Source organism: Leptinotarsa decemlineata, unplaced genomic scaffold, assembly GCF_025532065.1.
Source record: "Leptinotarsa decemlineata unplaced genomic scaffold, Ldec_3_MD MMD2_tig00026328_RagTag_RagTag, whole genome shotgun sequence".
NCBI lineage: Eukaryota > Metazoa > Arthropoda > Insecta > Coleoptera > Chrysomelidae > Leptinotarsa > Leptinotarsa decemlineata.
In genome coordinates, this window is record NW_027412688.1 from 10,965,868 (window position 1) to 10,984,402 (window position 18,535).

At 34.6% G+C, this 18,535-nt stretch overlaps 1 protein-coding gene across 2 annotated transcripts in view; it reads right to left on the bottom strand.

The window, feature by feature from the left end:
- LOC111505687 (uncharacterized) overlaps positions 1-18,535 on the bottom strand; it is a 203,652-nt gene that overhangs the window by 40,816 nt on the left and 144,301 nt on the right. Inside the window, exons 1-2 of one of the 2 annotated variants that reach the window (XM_074182414.1) lie at positions 12,647-12,739; positions 10,229-10,390 (exon numbers count right to left, since the gene is read on the bottom strand). In XM_074182414.1, the coding sequence (XP_074038515.1) occupies positions 10,229-10,384 (156 nt within the window). In that variant the 5' untranslated portion in view covers positions 10,385-10,390; positions 12,647-12,739. Of the gene's footprint in view, positions 1-10,228; positions 10,391-12,646; positions 12,740-18,535 lie in introns of those variants that run through there. The other variant, XM_074182413.1, reaches the window with a different exon arrangement.

Here is an 18,535-nt window from a genome sequence, read left to right on the forward strand (position 1 = left end):
TTGCTTCATCTATATTCGTTTTAATATTTGCAAAATTTACTTCAACTGTTTATCCATGGCGAATTCGCCATTATTTATATTAAAACGCCATACATTCTGACTGAAAGAAAATTATTTTTTGCCATCATCGGAATTTGATTATTGGATAACTAGTTCCTAGAATTTGATGATAGTATTCGTAGAAAATTGATGTTGCCTCTTCAAAAACCAGGCAACTTCATTATAATATTGAAATATACTAAGAAAAGATGAATATATTATTACATATATTCCCTTAAGTAATATACATTTGCAAAAAGGTACAAATGAATATCTAATTAAATTCGAAATGCAACATCTGAATTGGCTCCAGCGAAGAAATTTTCTTTTGATCTACAGTTTCAGTTCGTGGGTATGAATTAGTATTAGTATGATTATTTCGTTGAGTAACTTCGTTTGTAGAGAATTAATAGATTGGCAGAATCAGAACAAAAATACTTCAGTATTTTAATTTAAGCTCAAAGTGGAGGTAATTAATCAGAATCAGAATCAAAATAATGTCGTCTCCACGAAATTTATACATATATATTTGTAAGTCAGAAATTAATGACAATTAGACATGTTTCGAGTGTAGTGAGCCACCCATCTTCAGTAAAACAAGAAACACCTACAAAGAAAAGGGATATGAGGCACACTTAGTGATTTTGACAATAGTATATTATGCAACGATCATGTAATGATGGTTATTAAGACACGAGCATTAACCGGGATACGAAACGAGCCGAAGGCGAGTTTTGTATGGTATATGCGAGTGTATTAATAACCATTACATGAGAGTTGCATACGCTATTTTTTCTAAACCCGATAAATAATGAAAAACTATAAATAATATATTTGTATTGAACACATTTACAGTAATTAACTCTTTTTTTTTAAAAACACAAACTTAATGGTATTATCATGGATATATGAAAACTATAAAGATTCTAATTATATTTATATTGAATATAACAACTGTAATTAATCTGATCTTTTAAAAATATTGGAGTCGATGGTATTCCTTCTATATCGCTGTTTTCAGACATTTTGATAATATAGGTAGGTAATATGAAAACTGATTTTGACAAATAAAGCAATTAGTTACTTAGGTTAGAATCTAGTACAAACAAAGAAACAGGATTCTTGATTGAAAAATTATGGGTTTCTATTGGTTAATAATCTGTATCGTTATGAAAAATCTGTATCATAATGGATATCATTATGAAACGGATTATGGTCATATAAGTGTATTGTTAGAGTACGGGTGTAGAAAAAGTACATTATATTACTACATTATAAAAATTATTGAATTAACTTAGATAGAACGATTGAATAATAACGTTGAATAATAAGTCATACGTGGTGGTTTTACACAAAAGGCTTTTTCTTTAGCTTATGGTTATATGTTTCACATGGTAGGGTGGAGTATTTATATTCAGTGACATTAAAATTTGTGAAAAATTCTTCAGGTATAAATGGAACCGTCATACATTGCACACTGTTTGATAAAATGGCGTAGAAACTTCATGAAGGATCATAAAATCGATTGAAATAAAATAAACTTACAACGACATCTTCTAGGTAAATTTAAAATCTTGTAGAGAAGAAGGGAGAGAAAACTGCGGTGAGAAAATAAAGTTGGGTTATGAAGGTTATTTCTACCTAGATGAGGGAAGTAGGAAATAAAATAAGAAATTGGGATTTAAATATTGGGAAAATTGAAAAAATTCAAACAATCAAAATGAACCTGGTCATCCAAGGAGACTGTTTGTAGGTCTCTAACTATTTCATTGATAAAGAAAACCTCACTAATGTTCAAGGTCCTCCCTTTATCACAGATATAAAAAAAAAATATGTCTGTGTCTGGATTGAAAAGGTGGTTTTGGTAGATAATATGGTTTTGAAGGAACGGCCGATTTGGCCCACATACGCTGCAGAACAATTAGGGGTTGAACAAGAAAGTTGATAAACTCCTGATACTTCTGAAATGGGGACTTTATCTTTACTATTGATAAGGTATATGCAATTTTTGGAAAATATTTTTATTATTATTAGAAATATTATCAAAAGTCTACTAGGGTGTCACGTGGCTAGGGTTCCCACCTCTCCCGGATTTGAGCTCTGAAAATTAAAATCTCCCGGCTCCCGGAAGGAATTTAAAATATACAAAATTTTTCTCAACCATCGAAAATGAAATTGGTGTTATGTTGAAAAAAATTGTTTAATTTGTTTTATCTGTACCTGTATCTAAGGCTGCATGCGAGCGTGTTTTAGCATAGTATTCGATATATGGACAAAAGAAAGAAATCGTTTAAATGAAGAACATGTCAAGGCGGAAATTCAAACGATTTTCAATTTTAAAATGGACTGCAAAGAGTTTTTTGAATTTGTCTATTCTAGACCAGATATTTTAAACTCTGTTCGTTCAAATGTAAAATATAAGTTCAAAATAAAATAAAAAGTTATGATAATCAATGTTTTTTTTTCTCCCGGATTTAGACAGCTAAGAGGTGGTAACCCTACATGTGGCCCATGAATATGTTTATGGTTTATTCCTGGACATATTCCGAATTTCAATTTTGTCCAATCTCTTATGGCTCGATCAGTTTTCCAGCCTAGTGGCCCACTCCTGGCTTGTAAAGGGGGTAGGTTCAAAACTGGTATGGTTCTTGATCATGCCATATTTTTATTATTTCCAAACAAACAAATCCCTGTCTATCTATTTGTTAAAAGCGTTTGTTTATCTGGCCTGGCTCAGCGCTCTCCACTTTCTTTACGTTGGCTCCAGGTCAGCTCGAAATTTTATATCACTCCCAGATATATCATCTCTATCGATAGTTGTATCTCTTCATCCTGAAATTTTCGTATTCCTTTCCTAAGTTCTCCTATCATGGTCACCTCCGTAAATGCTACTGTGGTCGATTTCGATGACAGTTTCACATGTGAACCATCATGAAGTATGCAGTCTATCTACCTGAAAATTTCATTTTGGAGACTTTGAGTTCGCTTTACAAATATTTCTCACATTTGAGACCATCAACAAAATAAGAAATACTCGCCAATAAAATATCTTATTTTTCTAATACCTGCTTTTGATATGTCGAAACCAACAATTGTATAACCATTTGACAAACCAAATAATACGTATCAAAGACTTAAAGCAATCCAGAAAGTGTGGTAAGGATCTCCTGACGGGAAAAAATGTTTTCGTTGAGTTCGGGTTGAACTACGTCTGGTGTTTTGTGTTCGACGTTTCGACTCCAATTTTCAAGAAATTGATGTGACTTGACGCCGGGGCCTTAATATGCCTCCTTCCCAGGTGTCGTCATGAGTTCTCTTTAAGGGCTCAATGTGCCTTCTCCTTAGATTGAACTGAGGTCACAGATTAAGTACCTAATCTGTGCTTACTTAATCTGTGCTGAGGTATCGATGGGTGTTCGGTGATATTTATATCGGCGGGAGCTATTGAAGTGGAAATTTGGGGGCGAGTCTTCGGGTGATTACCATTACCGGACTCTTGGTGGGGGGTGGGCATCAGAAAATTATAGGTTTTCAGGTAGTTGTAAGTCTCTGATCGTCATCTATTTCGTTCTGGTGAAAAGGTCGCTTTTCGATGGCCTCGCGAATTATCTGAGCTTGTAGTGTTTTCACTGTGGCGATGGTCTTAATGCCGTAAAGTCTATATTGTGTCCTACCTCTGACTTTCGGACAGCAAGTTGATGTTCATATACTCTACTTGTCACACGTCTGTTGGTCTGGCCTACATATGTACTAGGGCAATCGGAGCATGGAATTTTATATATACCTTGGGATTCATTATATTGTCCTGTTTTTGGAGAATTCGTCCAATTTTGTCAGGAAGAAAAGCTTTGTGGAGCTCAGGATTTATCTATTCATCTTCTGGATCTGTCTTATAGACTTCCTCTTGTGAATAGACTTGATAAAACACACTCGCATTGGGTGATACGAATTAAAACATCATCAGTAGCTTGACATTGAAATTTCCTTCACTGATATACTTTGTTATTTCATTTAGTATTGGTAACAGTTTCATCTACTTCAGTATAACTTTCTGTTTCCTTTTGTGTTTCAGTAATATAAATTTTCAATAATTTGTAGGTAATCTTTGGTGTTCCTTAACATATGATATCTTTTGAAAATCATTCCACTCTAAATTTTTACCGAATCCGAATATTTAGGCTATTCAACTTTTACAGTTTTTTATTTCGCTATTGTTAGGTTTAAAATCTGGTAATAATTCTGTACAATCAAAATTAGAACCTCTAATGTTATAGGATATTCACGTTAAGAAGGGAATGACGTCACAAGGTGGCATGTTACGGCGTTGCCAACATGTGCACTATTCGTACTTTCAATTTTTTTTGGACAGTTGATTTGTTTCATTGCTATTATTCTTACTTAATATTAATTTACTTAGTTGAAATACAGCTCTGTTGAGACTGTTTCAATAATGCTTTAAGCATATTGAATATACACAGGTCTTATCAAAAGAAATGATTAGTTCTGAAAAGAAAAGAAACACTGACAGTTTTCGAGTTTTTTTCGATTCGGCAACGTCCGAAATTTTACTATCAGTTGAGCAACTTACAAAATGAAATTTTACTAGTTTCATTGCTATTGAACGTATTTCATTGGGAATTTCAAAGTAGTTATGTTGGATATACAAAATTAACAAAAATCATGTCATTCTCTTTATAACGTGAATATCCTATATCTGATTTGTCATATCATTATACTGATAATCTTCAAATTTTTTCAGTGATTGTAAAACGCGGCCAACTATTGGCATCATCAATATGATGATTGGTTCACAAATTAATGAACGTGACCCCAAATAACAATTATCTTTGAATTCTCAAATGCGAGTGTGAAAGAATCCTTTATTACAGATACATTTCAAAACAGGTGAACTGAGAAGTGAAACAGTTAGTCTGATGTCATTAACAACGTTTCTTGAAAATTTATCCTAAGAGTGAGAACAATTTATGAATCGGCAACATTCTTGGAAAGTTTCATAAACCATTTTTGCCTTTCCGGGTCTACTCTGATCTAGTCGAGTTTAATGGTGACATCTCTCCCGGTCAAGCAATGTTCCTCGCATACACAACCATACATATTTATGAAGAATGCCATATTTTTAATGCGACGTAACATATAATAGTTCTACATGAAGTTATCGTGCAATATCTACTGATTTATCTATTGCATCATTGAATTTTAAAATGTTGGATTTTGTGCAATGAAAATACCGCATGTCTATTTATCAAGAATTAATATACATTTCAAATCTTCGATTCAACATTCAAGTCAGGATTTCAGCATGTCTATACTGGAAATCAATTAGAAAAACTGTTCACTCATTCATGAACTGCTCATAATTAATTCTATAGATTATGTTTTGATCGGTACTCAAGGTAGAATGGAAAACATCAAGGAAACGGCACGACTTTGATATAAGTACAGTAAACATTTGTAATGGTCATTACTGTTAGTAAACGATTGAAAATTCATAATTATCTTGTTTGGTTGCAGCTGTCGTTGTAACTGATATGCAGATATTGTGATAGTTGTGAGTGAAATTCTTTATTTGATTCAAGATGAACTGGTTGAACTTCTTTATATTGAAAACACAATGTTAATTATTATTCTCAGCAAGCTCACAACTCATACTATGTGATTATTCTTAGGTTGTTCCAAATGAGATTTTGTACTATATATATGATGCTGTTAATTTTCTTCCAAATTTCAGTTTCTTTTCGCCCCCCCCCCACTATATGATGTCGTTAAGCGATTTTTGACCAGTTTTTTCAACGGATTCAAATTGAACCAAAGCGCTGCAGAAACAGTCCAGAAACATAATAGGGTTAATGAACGCATTGACGTTGGTTTGTAAAATTTCTATTCAGAGATTTCAGCATCGAAGATGAGCCCCGCAGTGGTCAACCTACAGTAATCCAGGACGAGGAATTGAGGATCCTGATGGAGAGTTTCCCATCAAAAACGATGCGTGGAATGGTGAAAGAACTGGGAGGTAGCTTCCATGTGGTTTTTGATGGTTCAAAACATATTGGAAACGTCAAAAAGCTTGAAAAGTGGGTGCCTTACGATTTGCAACTCTCATGTTTTGAGGTCAGTTCTTCTTTGCTTTGACGCAGCCAAAACAATCCTTTTTTGCAACGGATTCTCACATGTGACGAAAAGTGGATCCTCTAAGACAACAGGAGACATTAAGGCAGTGATTGGACACCGATGAGCCATCCAGGCTCAAGTCGTTGACGACTGATCTCGATAGTTTCCCAGTTTTTACAGCAGCTCTTCGTTTTGTTGTAGAAGAGCCTATGAGAGATGCTGCCATGGTGTCAAAACAAGTGAAATCCCACACCACTGGTAAAATTTCCAGGGAATCAATTACATTCCATCGGGTTGTTTACCATCATCGCGACTGACTCCCAAAAGCTCTAAGACTGAGGGGGTATTTGGCGTAAACGAAGCTCTTTTTATCAATTAATTTTCAGCACCAAACTTAAACCATTAATACCGGTTTCATCGACTTCAACATCGAAGACCAACAGATATCATGAATGTTCGATCATCAAGAAGATTTCTGAAACCGGGAACTGGTAATGCATTCAGCCAATCACTTTATTTTTTAGCCTTTTGAGTTGTGAGCTGTTTGAGCTGTTTTAAGCAGCATCTCCAAAAGTAATTTCAAAAATGGGCGATCTCAAGCGTTTCAACCCTCTTTAGATTGAAGACCAATAGATATTCTGACTGTTCGATCATCAAGAAGATTCCAAAAACTGGGAGCTGGTGGTAATGCATTCAGCCAATCACCTGATATTTTGAACCTTTTTAGTTATGGATATAGATGTTTTAGGCATCATCTGTTAAAAAAAAACTGTTTAAAATCTGTTTTTATGTTAATCTCCAAAAGTAATTACAAAAGTGTGCGATTTCGAACGTTTCAATTCTCTTTAGGTTGAAGACCAATAGATATCCTGAATGTTCGATCATCAAGAAGATTTTTGAAACTGGGAACTGGTAATGCATTCAGCCAATCACTTGCTTTTTTGAGCCTTTTGAGTTGTGGATACAGCTGTTTTAGGCAGCATCTCCAAAAGTAATTTCAAAAATGACCGAACTCAAGCGTTTCAACTCTCGATCATGGAGAAGATTTCTAAAACTGGGAGCTGGTGGTAATGCATTCAGCCAATTACCTGATTTTTTGAGCCATTTGGGTTGTGGATACAGCTGTTTTAGGCAGCATCTCCAAAAGTAATTTCAAAAGTGGCCGATCTCAAGCGTTTCAACTCTCTTCAGGTTAAAGACCAATAGATATCCTGAACGTTCGATCATCAAGAAGATTTCTGAAACTGGGAACTGGTAATGCATTCAGTTAATCACTTGCTTTTTTGAGCCTTTTGAGTTGTATATACAGCTGTTTTAAGCACCATATCCAAAAGTCATTTCAAAAGTGGGCGAACTCATGCGTTTGAACTTTCTTTACATTGAAGACCAATAGATATCCTGACTGTTCGATCATGGAGAAGATTTCTAAAACTGGGAGCTGGTGGTAATGCATTCAGCCAATCAGCTGATTTTTTGAGCCTTTTGACTTGTGGATACAGCTGTTTTAGGCAGCATCTCCAAAAGTAATTTCAAAAATGGGCGATCTCCGGCGTTTCAACTCTCTTCAGGTTGAAGATCAATAGATAACCTAAATATTCGATCATCAAGAAGATTTTTAAAACTGGGAACCGGTAATGCATTCAGCCAATCTCTTGATTTTTTGAGCCTTTTGACTTGTGGATACAACTGTTTTAGGCAGCATCTCCAAAAGTAATTTCAGAAATGGGCGATCTCCGGCGTTTCAACTCTCTTCAGGTTGAAGATCAATAGATAACCTAAATATTCGATCATCAAGAAGATTTTTAAAACTGGGAACCGGTAATGCATTCAGCCAATCTCTTGATTTTTTGAGCCTTTTGACTTGTGGATACAACTGTTTTAGGCAGCATCTCCAAAAGTAATTTCAAAAATGGGCATCTCCGGCGTTTCAACTCTCTTCAGGTTGAAGATCAATAGATAACCTAAATATTCGATCATCAAGAAGATTTTTGAAACTGGGAACTGGTAATGCATTCAGCCAATCTCTTGATTTTTTGAGCCTATTGAGTTGTGGATACAGCTGTTTTAAGCAGCATCTCCAAAAGGCATTTCAAAAGTGGACGATCTCAAACGTTTGAATTCTCTTTAGGTTAGGAAAATTTTGAAATATTCATTAGTCCCAACTAATTACACAGTAGGTTCTGGTAAATGTAAGACCAATATCAGTCATTTTGCTGTTTGGGTCGGATCTTTCCTGCATTCGATTGATTTTAGCATGAACCTGCTGCTTGATGAACGGGGAAACTGCAAGACTAACCTCTATGAGGTATCTTACATAAATGTCTATAGTATATAATTCAACAACTAGCGTGGTATTAGCCGGGGAAGTAGTTGTTTTCTGACAGGCATTTACCAGAATCAACTGTGTAGGTAGTTGGGAGAAATGAATATTTCGAGATTTTATTTTGAATCATTTACCTTCTTATATGTCTGTATCCTAAAATGAATCTGGCATTCCTTTAGAAATGATGGTAGAAAAAGCTGTCAAAACGATGGATGGAGCTGAACGAATTCTTAAATCACCTATATTAATAAGCAATGTTATTTGATTCCAACTATTGTCACATAAATGATTAATATTTGTGATTAGTTCTAATGTATCTTTTATAAAAAAATAAAATTGTTGAGTTTCCGATTCATCACACCATGTCGGGGTGTATCTGAGTACATACAGAATATTACTGGAGTTTTTATAACTGGAGTTTTATCCCAACACAAACCGTTATTTCAACACCTCGACACGTTTTTCGATCAGAAAGTGATCATCTTCAAGAGGAAGTTTAATCTTCCTCTTGTAGATGATCACTTAGTAATCGAAACACGGTTTGGTGTTGGGATAAAACCCCAGTAATATTCATAACTACACCAAAGGTTCCAAACAGTGCATCACTATTACATACAGAAGAGTTCCGTGGTGGCTATGGTAGTGGACGGACGTGCTGATAACGTCCGCCAAGGTATGCGGATTCCATGTGCTATCATGGGGCTCCGTTTTGTGTTGTGCTAGTCCATTGTGTTGAATACTGAAATGTGTGAGGGTCTTAAAATAAAGGCCACCCTTTATTCACGCCGGTATCCAGGCCGGGGTGGTTCGGATAACCATGTAAAGGGGGCTGTATATGTGAAAAAAAACCAAAGTCTCCCAAGCGGGAGGCGACTTCATAAAAACCAAATTGTTTTTATTATTCAAAGAATTGCTTTTATGATAAAAAAAAGTTAGAAAAAAATGGGTGGCAGCATTGCTTCGTGTAAGGCCGCTGCGCCCCTCGACGAAGCTCCTGTTAACCAACAGGAGGAGCATTGGTCATATGCGCCTGAAGATAGGAAGTGAAATAGAGAGAGAAATATATACAGAAGTTTCAGAATCTTCATTAACTATATTATGACAATGTGAAAGTTTCAAACATACAATATATCAACGACGTGTCAAAACTTTAGTTTGTGGATCCTGTAAAAATATTTGTTGAAACTTAAACTTTGAATGCTCGATCGTATTGTTATGAACATGAATAATAAAATGTGTTATATATATATATATTTTAACGCTTCAGGTTTCAATATCTATTAAATATAGCGATTAATGTGAAAAATTTATGAGTATATTAAAAAAACAATTTTTAGTTTAATAATGAATCCCCATTATTATTCATTGAATGAACAAGAATGATTTCAGTCATTATTTTCTATAAATTCATCAGCAAAATTACTAACTTTCATACATTTTGAACAAGTTCAACAAATAAATATTTGCATTTGTTCATTCCACACGGTTATTTATTGCAATATAGTTGTCTAATATTGGTTGTAATATGAGAATATATTTCAAAATAAAAAAATTCGAAAATCACTTCAAAAGATTAGGTTTCTACTTAGCTCATGCTTAATTAGAATAATCAACGAAATACCGAATTTTGAGGATCATTTTTTCCAAGTTAAAGGTAAAACAATATTTCTCTCAGTATTGAAGCAATGTAAAAACATTTTAGGAAACCCAACTGACGAGAGTTAATTTCAAACTTACCCATGACCCTGCTACCAAAATACAATAAAGTTGAAGCTCAGGTACCGAAATCGTGAAAAATATTCCAGCCATAAGCTGGACAGCTCCACAAATCACGTAAAGTGTACTCCATAATATCTGCAAGGCTGTCCACAATCGTCCACAACTCAGGCACATTACGCCCTGAAACAAACAATATTCTGTAAATATCACTTGAATATAAGGCAAATTTTTGTATATAAATCATCCCTCATGAAGTTGTTAATTAGTGTGAAGTTGTTTCCTTCATCGGTAGAAATCGTTTTTATCAGCGCATCAATTTTCGAAGTAGACTTAACAATTGGTTGTTTTCAAACTTGAACATATTTCTTATTTTTGAAAAAAAAAAAGCTTTTTGACTTTTATATTTCCATCTTTATACGAAAAAATTGTGGAAAAGAAAGTGATAGCCCGAAACCTGTTTTTTTTTTCGGCAAGCGTTTGTGAAGTACCTAGGACTAGGGCGGTATTAATCACACCGTTGTTGTCGTTGTAAATATGGAAATCTTGGTAGGTATTGTTTTTGATGAAAGCAATTGATCATTACCATAGCAAAAAAATTACGACTGACAGCTATTTGATGTGAAATTAGTTGGCATTTTCATTTTTGAAAGTTTCCATCGTTTTTTTGCGATGGAAAGCAACAACGATAGTGAGTTTGAAAATATTTCCGACGAAATTAACAATGCAGCAGCTGCTGCTACAGTATAAATATTATCAGGTACGAAAACGTTCATGATTTGTTATCGAAATAGATGGATATGAAGAAATGCAAAATTATTACAGAGGATGTAATTTTGGCAAATCTGGCGCAAAAATCCGACTCAGTTAAATCCTCCACCTTGTGGAGCATGTTCTGTATGTTGGAAAGTACCATATTAGTAACAAAAAATGTAAATATAGCCGCTTCCTCGAAGGCTATCGCATTTATTAAAAGGAAGAATTATAGTTATAGAGAAATCAGAAGTCTTGAACAACGAGCAGATCAACAAATTCATTAAGGAAGCAAATGATGGAAGATGGAACATATCTAATGCTAAATGTTATTTCAACAAAATATTACGAGTGCAGGATATGAAAGTATTAACGTAATTCTGCAGCTGTTACGTGTAGACGGGAAGAACTTACAAAAATGTCAATTAATCTAATGAATGACAAATAAGACATGTTGCTTGTGAAAATACCAGATCACAAAACATATTGAGACAACTTTCGTTGTAATTGGGCAAGAAAACTTGCTGATGTATAGGCAATATTATTCTTTATGGCCATCCCATACTCCACATAACAGATTATTCGTGAATTACAAAAAATGAAAATGTTCTATTCAGCCTGTTAGTATCCACAGTTTTGGGAATCTCGGATTGAGAATCACAGAATTTTGAATTAACCCAATCCTGAAAGTTACACAGGCCATGGCATTCGTCGAACTTCAGCGACGTTATTTGCTGATGACGGTAAAAACATCACAAATTTGAAGAGACACGGTGGCTGGAAGTCTACCAATGTCGCTGAAAATACAGTGCATTCCATTTAAAACGAGCCACCCTGAATAACTTTTGGTACAATGATTTTCAGGAAAAATAAAAAAAAAAACGTCAACGATAGGGTACAGGGGGACACATTTTGACATATTCACATTTGATGTTACTTCCTCTATCGCACCCCCAGAGCATGTCACCAATTATTTTTAATAGATCACCCTATATTGTTTGGTACTATTAGATGCTCCGTGATGAGCAGACTTCAACAAAGTATAAAACATATGGTCTGAAGATTTTTTATTTTTCTTGCAAATCATTGTACCAAAAGTTATTCGGAGTGGCTCGTTTTAACTGTATATAGACAATTCGATTACAAACAAAATTATAATTGCCAGGACTATTGAAAAATTATCAGAAGAAAAAATAAATGTGTAACGGAAACTCCTTCTTGTTCAGACTTCAACAAAAGGCATTTAAATATACCAGATATTTAAAAAATAAATACAAATGAGAATCAAAATGTTCGAAATTTTGTTCTACAAAGAAATAGTGTACGCAAAACGGCCAAGAACGGTTTTTTTGGACTCGCAGACTCATGATAATGTACAAATAACATTTATTATGTGATTTTCACTAAACCACAACAAATTTTTATATTCAAAGGCTACCACTATATCTTTATGTTAAATATTTAAAGCCGTACTTCATTACAGAGGTAGTGGAAATATTAACATTTTTTATACAATTTGACCCAACCCCACTCTTCCAACAAATACAATCGAAGTTATTCATTTAATTACCAAGGTTCAACATCTTCATATGGTATGTTATTAATTTCTGTAACAACTGAAACAATCACCAGCATATCTCACCAAACATTATATGATATTGATTTACAATAAGAATGAAAACTTACCAAAGTATTAGATCTAAAGTCGTCATACGCCTCTAGTTTCCTAGAACTAGTAGTGAGCACTTAGTACACATTATTTGGTATGAATGGAAAATGATTACTGGAGTTTCAATAAGCTCAATACAATTGATAAGGTTGTCAATGGCGTTTTATTTATTTTCAAGGTAAGTAACAAAATTAAAAATAAATTATGCTAATGGACAGATAAGGTATGCAATAAAAATGTTAGAAATGCATAGAAACGTGCCTACAAATATTTGAAAATCAGTTGGCTGATACGTTAACGATGTTAATGTTTCTATCAGATTGTTTTCATGTATTTACGTGAAGAGACTCTTGAGTATTTGGAAAAAAATAGGCGTAAAAAGGACGAATGCATTGGTCGAACATGTTTTATTTTTTCTTAGTTTAAGTATCCCTCAAAATTGAATATAATGACTCAATAAACTTTGGATAGGTTTTTTGACAACGGGGTTGGCTTAGTAGTCTTTACCTGTGTGTTAAAAATATAGACACACACACACACACGACAATATGGAATGGTTTTCCTGAAAAACCTTAATTGCCTACAGAAATATAACTTATTTCAAAACAAATCTGTGAAACACTTGAAAGAAAGTCTGAAATACCATTTTCGTATATAACTCTTTCTGGGTGGACTTAGTTACAGATATTCAGTCATTCAAAAAGAGCTTCTGATGTGTTTCCTGATAAAATGGTTTCCCTAGATAACCCCGGGTGTTATGACTTTAAACGCAAAGTTTGTGTATGAAGTGTGACTTTAAACGCAAAGTTTGTGTATGAAGTGTACTTCGGTGTTATGTGATTGGTAAACATGTTTGATGTTCATTTTTCAATCAGGTCTTGAATTTCAGTTTTCCCTAGTAGCTCTGTGAATTTTCTGGTTTGATCTAGTCTTGTATCTCTAGTTTTGTTTCATTGATCTAGTCTTTTAAAAGAGAAATGAAACAAACAATAGCACATACATTTTAGATATTTGAAGATTATTTAAACTTGCCTATCATCTAGTTTCACGTACTCCTTTGCAACCTAAAATGTTTTAAGAATTCCTCATCGCATTCACCGTTTACTACTTCTTATATATAATTTTATATTTTCACGAGTTGTTTTCAATGAATTGTGGTATATTCTTCCATAAATGAGGAATCACTCCAAGAACTAAGCAGTGATTTATCAGATTGGCAAGAATAATTTCTGGAATCATTAATGAGTTCCTAAAACTCACATTGCTGAATTTCCAAGTCTCAAGCAAGCAATAGTATATATTAATATACTATTTCCAAGTCTCACCCAGTGAATAATAATAATATAAAAATTTTCGTCTCTACTATCTGCTTCTACTATTCGTCTACTATTAAAAATTCTGAAACAGTAGGTATTTATAATCATTATTATTCACGTTATAATTCGATTTTAAAATAAGCGGATAGTATAATTTAAACATTTAAACAATTTCATAAGAAGGAATGCGGTTGAATATTCTGTGATGATCCGTTCTGTGTTCAAAATCAGTGTTCCTTTGGAGTTAGTGATAAGTGTTCTGGCATTTGAGCTCCTCTCAATTCTCAAACTGAAATGATAGCGTTTCATTGTGTACAGCCAACATAGAATATTGGGAATTATCACTGAAAATCTAGACTTGCTACGAAACTTCGAAGGTTGCAATAAATTTAGGCAAACCGCATTTTTGACCATCGAGTCATTACAGGTCACTGTCATCTGAATCATCATATACAGAGACTCGGACTGTCGGAAAACAGTGTGTTTGGAAAATTATGAAACAGCAGGGGACAAACTTTGTGTCTGCCCCGCTGGAGACCGAATCAGGTTTTTAGAGTTCGGCAGAGCCTTACTCTTTCTTACCATCTGACCTGAAATACCACTCACCATACAAACTAATCGGCTTCGTTAAGAAGTTGGGTTTTTTTGTCGAGTGTGAATAGGTGTGAGCCACAAGAAACCCTTGTGGGTTGAGGTGGAGGGTCGAATAGACCCTCCATCCTCCAAATGTCACATAAAATGTGATATATCTTTGGATTGTGAATTTATCGCTTTATCAATATCTGTAATAAAAAAGACAGGTTTGTTTTAAAAAAAAGTTGATGTTTGCCATGTTGACACGAAACGTTTTATCAAATATTTATCATCACATCGTCATAGTACACTTCTAATACAATAACATTTTCATTTTTAATTTTTTGAAATAACAATTCCGTTAGAAAAAAAAAACAAAAAACAGCATTTTTGGTTTTTTCCCGTATAACTCAAGAAGGGCGAGAGTTACCGTGAATTTTCTTCGACCATTGTATTATTCTCGATGACAGTTACCTTTCTTCCCATTTAATCGTCTTCGTATCTGTTGCGGTTTAGAATATAGCAATGTTATCACATGATAAGAAAAACGGCTTGTATATAGGATAAGGAAAATAACTTTTGTCTGATTTCGAGAAATCAGACTTTGTCTTATGTTCAATATGAATTTCTACGAAATAAATAGGCTATCATTCGAACAACAAAGGATGTACTTAGTAATATCGGTTTGATATTGATCTCATTGGTTCAATTTGCTTTTGATCGATCGACTATTCATTTTAGCAAAAACCACTTTCAACTAAAAATGCTAATCGAAATTGTCAACTAGATCGACAGATGCTCCTACTTAAAATGCGGAAGCGGTCGCAACAAATCCATCATACGAAAAGCCTCAATAATCGCCCGAGAAAGTAAAGTAGATCATGTCTGGTGAAAGCCTATTACAGGTTGGTGTACACCTGAGGATCCGCTGCAGAGAGTGGGAACTGGGTATTGATTCGCAAGTTTCGTAATATGGCGACCTTGAACTTGGCTTTCGTTTCATAATTATTCTACTTCTACGCGCCAACGCGTCGATGCGTTCACTTCAATAAACGTTTAATTGAATAGGAAATATACTCGCTGGGTTGAATCCAAATAGATCACGCCTGATGCGTTGTTTCAATTTTCTCTAATCAACTTCTTCAAATGTTTTTGTCTGTAAAACTTCAAATAGTTGGTTTTTGGTATAGTAATCTTCAAAATACAAATTGTAGTCAATTAAAAAAAAACTCTGTATTTTATCTTTCCCCGAATTTTTATTCGGTACTTTGTTGAGCTGTCGCGAATAATAGGAAGCGTTATCAAGAACTATTACACTATTCGCAACCAAATTTGGGATCAATGTGTTTTCAAACCATTCCTCGAAAATATTAGCTTCCATGTTCTTATGATAGTCAAAATTGCAGTCCACAAGTTTTTTCCACATAATTTCAGAGAATTCGGAACCCACCCTTTACTTCCTCCGCAATGCACAATGATTAGTCGCGATCCCTTGTTTGCAGGCATGTTAGGCGTACACATTCTCGAACCATCAGTCCATCCTTTCGTAATTGTTTCGTGACTGTCATACCCAGTTTCATCCAAAAAGAAAATTTACCGTTGTTTTTGCATTTATTTAGTCATTTGTTCTAAGAACCTATATGTGAACAATCAAGATGTTAACGAATTGAAAATAAAAATAAAGTATTGAAAAATATTGTTTTCGAATAGTGCAACTGGTTTGCTTTCTCATTGATATAAGCTACATTAATATTATAAATCCGATGCTAACAGAAATCGTTTTTTTCAAACAAACATGTTTGCGTAGAAGGGCATGTGTTGATAAACTTTTAAATATCGATATTGAAGAACCATTTCCATTGCTTTTTGGTGTCCGAACCACCCCGGCCTCAGTACCGGCGTGAATAAAACAGGTTTAAATACTTCACTTTAATCACAATAATATTCAATTGTATTTTTCATGACTTTGGCACATATTCCCCTTGAATAACATTCTTTTGAACTACATTCCGACCTCTTTCTATTTTTGAGGGCAGCTCAAATGAAAATCATGAATACTCTACTTGACCCAATAAAGCAGCGTTCTATAAGAGAACAGATCGATTCCGAAGTTATCCTTACATTGTACGAGTAATATTATTTAAAATTCTCCCACTGAGAACACGTAATTCCATAAACACAGTGAAGGCTGCATGCTACTTACATAAAACTATGAACTATCTTCAATTCTTACCAGACCAGTATTGTTTTACGTGTTAATGATATGACTGACGGCTCATTTACAAGAAACTTGAAGTGAAATAATCATTAGAAAGCAGGACGGAAATTTGAATCTTGAGAATGCCCAGGAAATGTATTTATTTATTGCAGAGTTGACTGTATTCATTTCATAGAGACAAAAACTACATCATCGTTGAAAACTTTTTGGATTATAAAACCAGTATTTTATAGGGTTTAAATAATAATCTATTCATATTGAAAAACTCACAAAACTAGTAGTAATAAAAAAATATAGAATTCTCGTCCTCCAGGCGATATAAGAATATACATCTGAATCTTACAAAAAAGCCTTCTCCATCGAAGAAAGTGTTGCATGTTATTCTAGATGAAACTAGCTTCAAAAATATTCGGAGAATAATTTTGAGGCTTCGATGGGTGAATAAACTCATGGCATTTTTGGTGTATACATAAAAAAGGAGTAGGTCTTGAAATTGATACCACGGATAATGTTCCCTGAGGGGGTCGAGGAGTCAGGCACTAGGTCACTGACTCCAGTGGAATAGCCGAGGAGGTCAGACCAGCCTCTTGAGGACGCTTATCCCAAGACCGTTGTGTGCTATGAAGAATAGCACCCTGCACGAGGTGGTCCTGCATAGTAGTGTACTCTCAATGCTCTGGCAGAGAGAGGGGCTGTGAACCGAACACACCGGATCTAAACAAGGCAAGTTGACAAAATCCCCCCAGGTTAAGGTGTGAGTTACCATGCTGAGGAGTGAATGGCATCAGGGTAAGCTGAAAAACGGTACCTCTGAGACACCAGGTCGCATCTCAGAGTATCAAGACCTTACCGCGGCATGCGGGGCTCTGTCGCGGCGGACTAAGTTTCCTTAGCTACTCGTGGGATTCATATGGATTAAAAAAAAAGTAAAAAGTACTTAGAGGGCTGAAGCCACCAGTACTGCACGGGGTAGAAATTCCAATTGCACAAGATGCAAAATACTTGGGAGTCATTTTTGACCACAAGTTGACAAGGAATCAACACCTAGAACTCTAGCATACATGAGGGCACACACAATAGACCTGCCAAAGGTCGCAGTGTAGTGGCTGTCCAGCACAAAAGCCCCATATCAATCTAATCTAATGTTCCCTGAGAGCCATCTTGGCGTGCGCTGCCTATACCGTTCGATTTATATGCAGATGATGTACCGTAAGATTGTTTATTTCGAATAGTTTTAAAAAAACTCCGCGATAGCATATACAGTGTGTCCAAGATAAGAATCCTAAGCATGGGAATCTCAGTACCTGTTGGAGATACAGCTTAGGTTAAATTAGAAAAAGTTGTGTTCTTTAAACCTTATTTACATGCCGTTTAGAAACTTGAAGAATTTTCATGGCCTGCTGAGATATTTGGGAAAAACGAGAATTTGACAATATCAATTTAATTTTTTTCTGACTTTATTTGAAAAGATATCAAAAAACGAATGACACTTTTTCATTGGCACTTTCAAGGTACTACACGATGGTATTTTTAATTTGTATATCCGACGTTTCGTTTTCAAAAAACCATCATCAACTTTATTTTTTTAAATAGCCCGAAAAAAAAGTACACCCTGTATCTGATTCCATTTTTTATTACGAATTCAACGATGTAACACATGCCATTGTTTTCTTTTTAGTTTGAGGGAAAATTGCATTTTTTCTATTTTTAAAATATATTTTTAAGTAGGTTAATAATGATTTTTTTAAAGTAATGAAAACAACAAAGAAATTAACGCATTTTTTATTCAATTCAAAGGA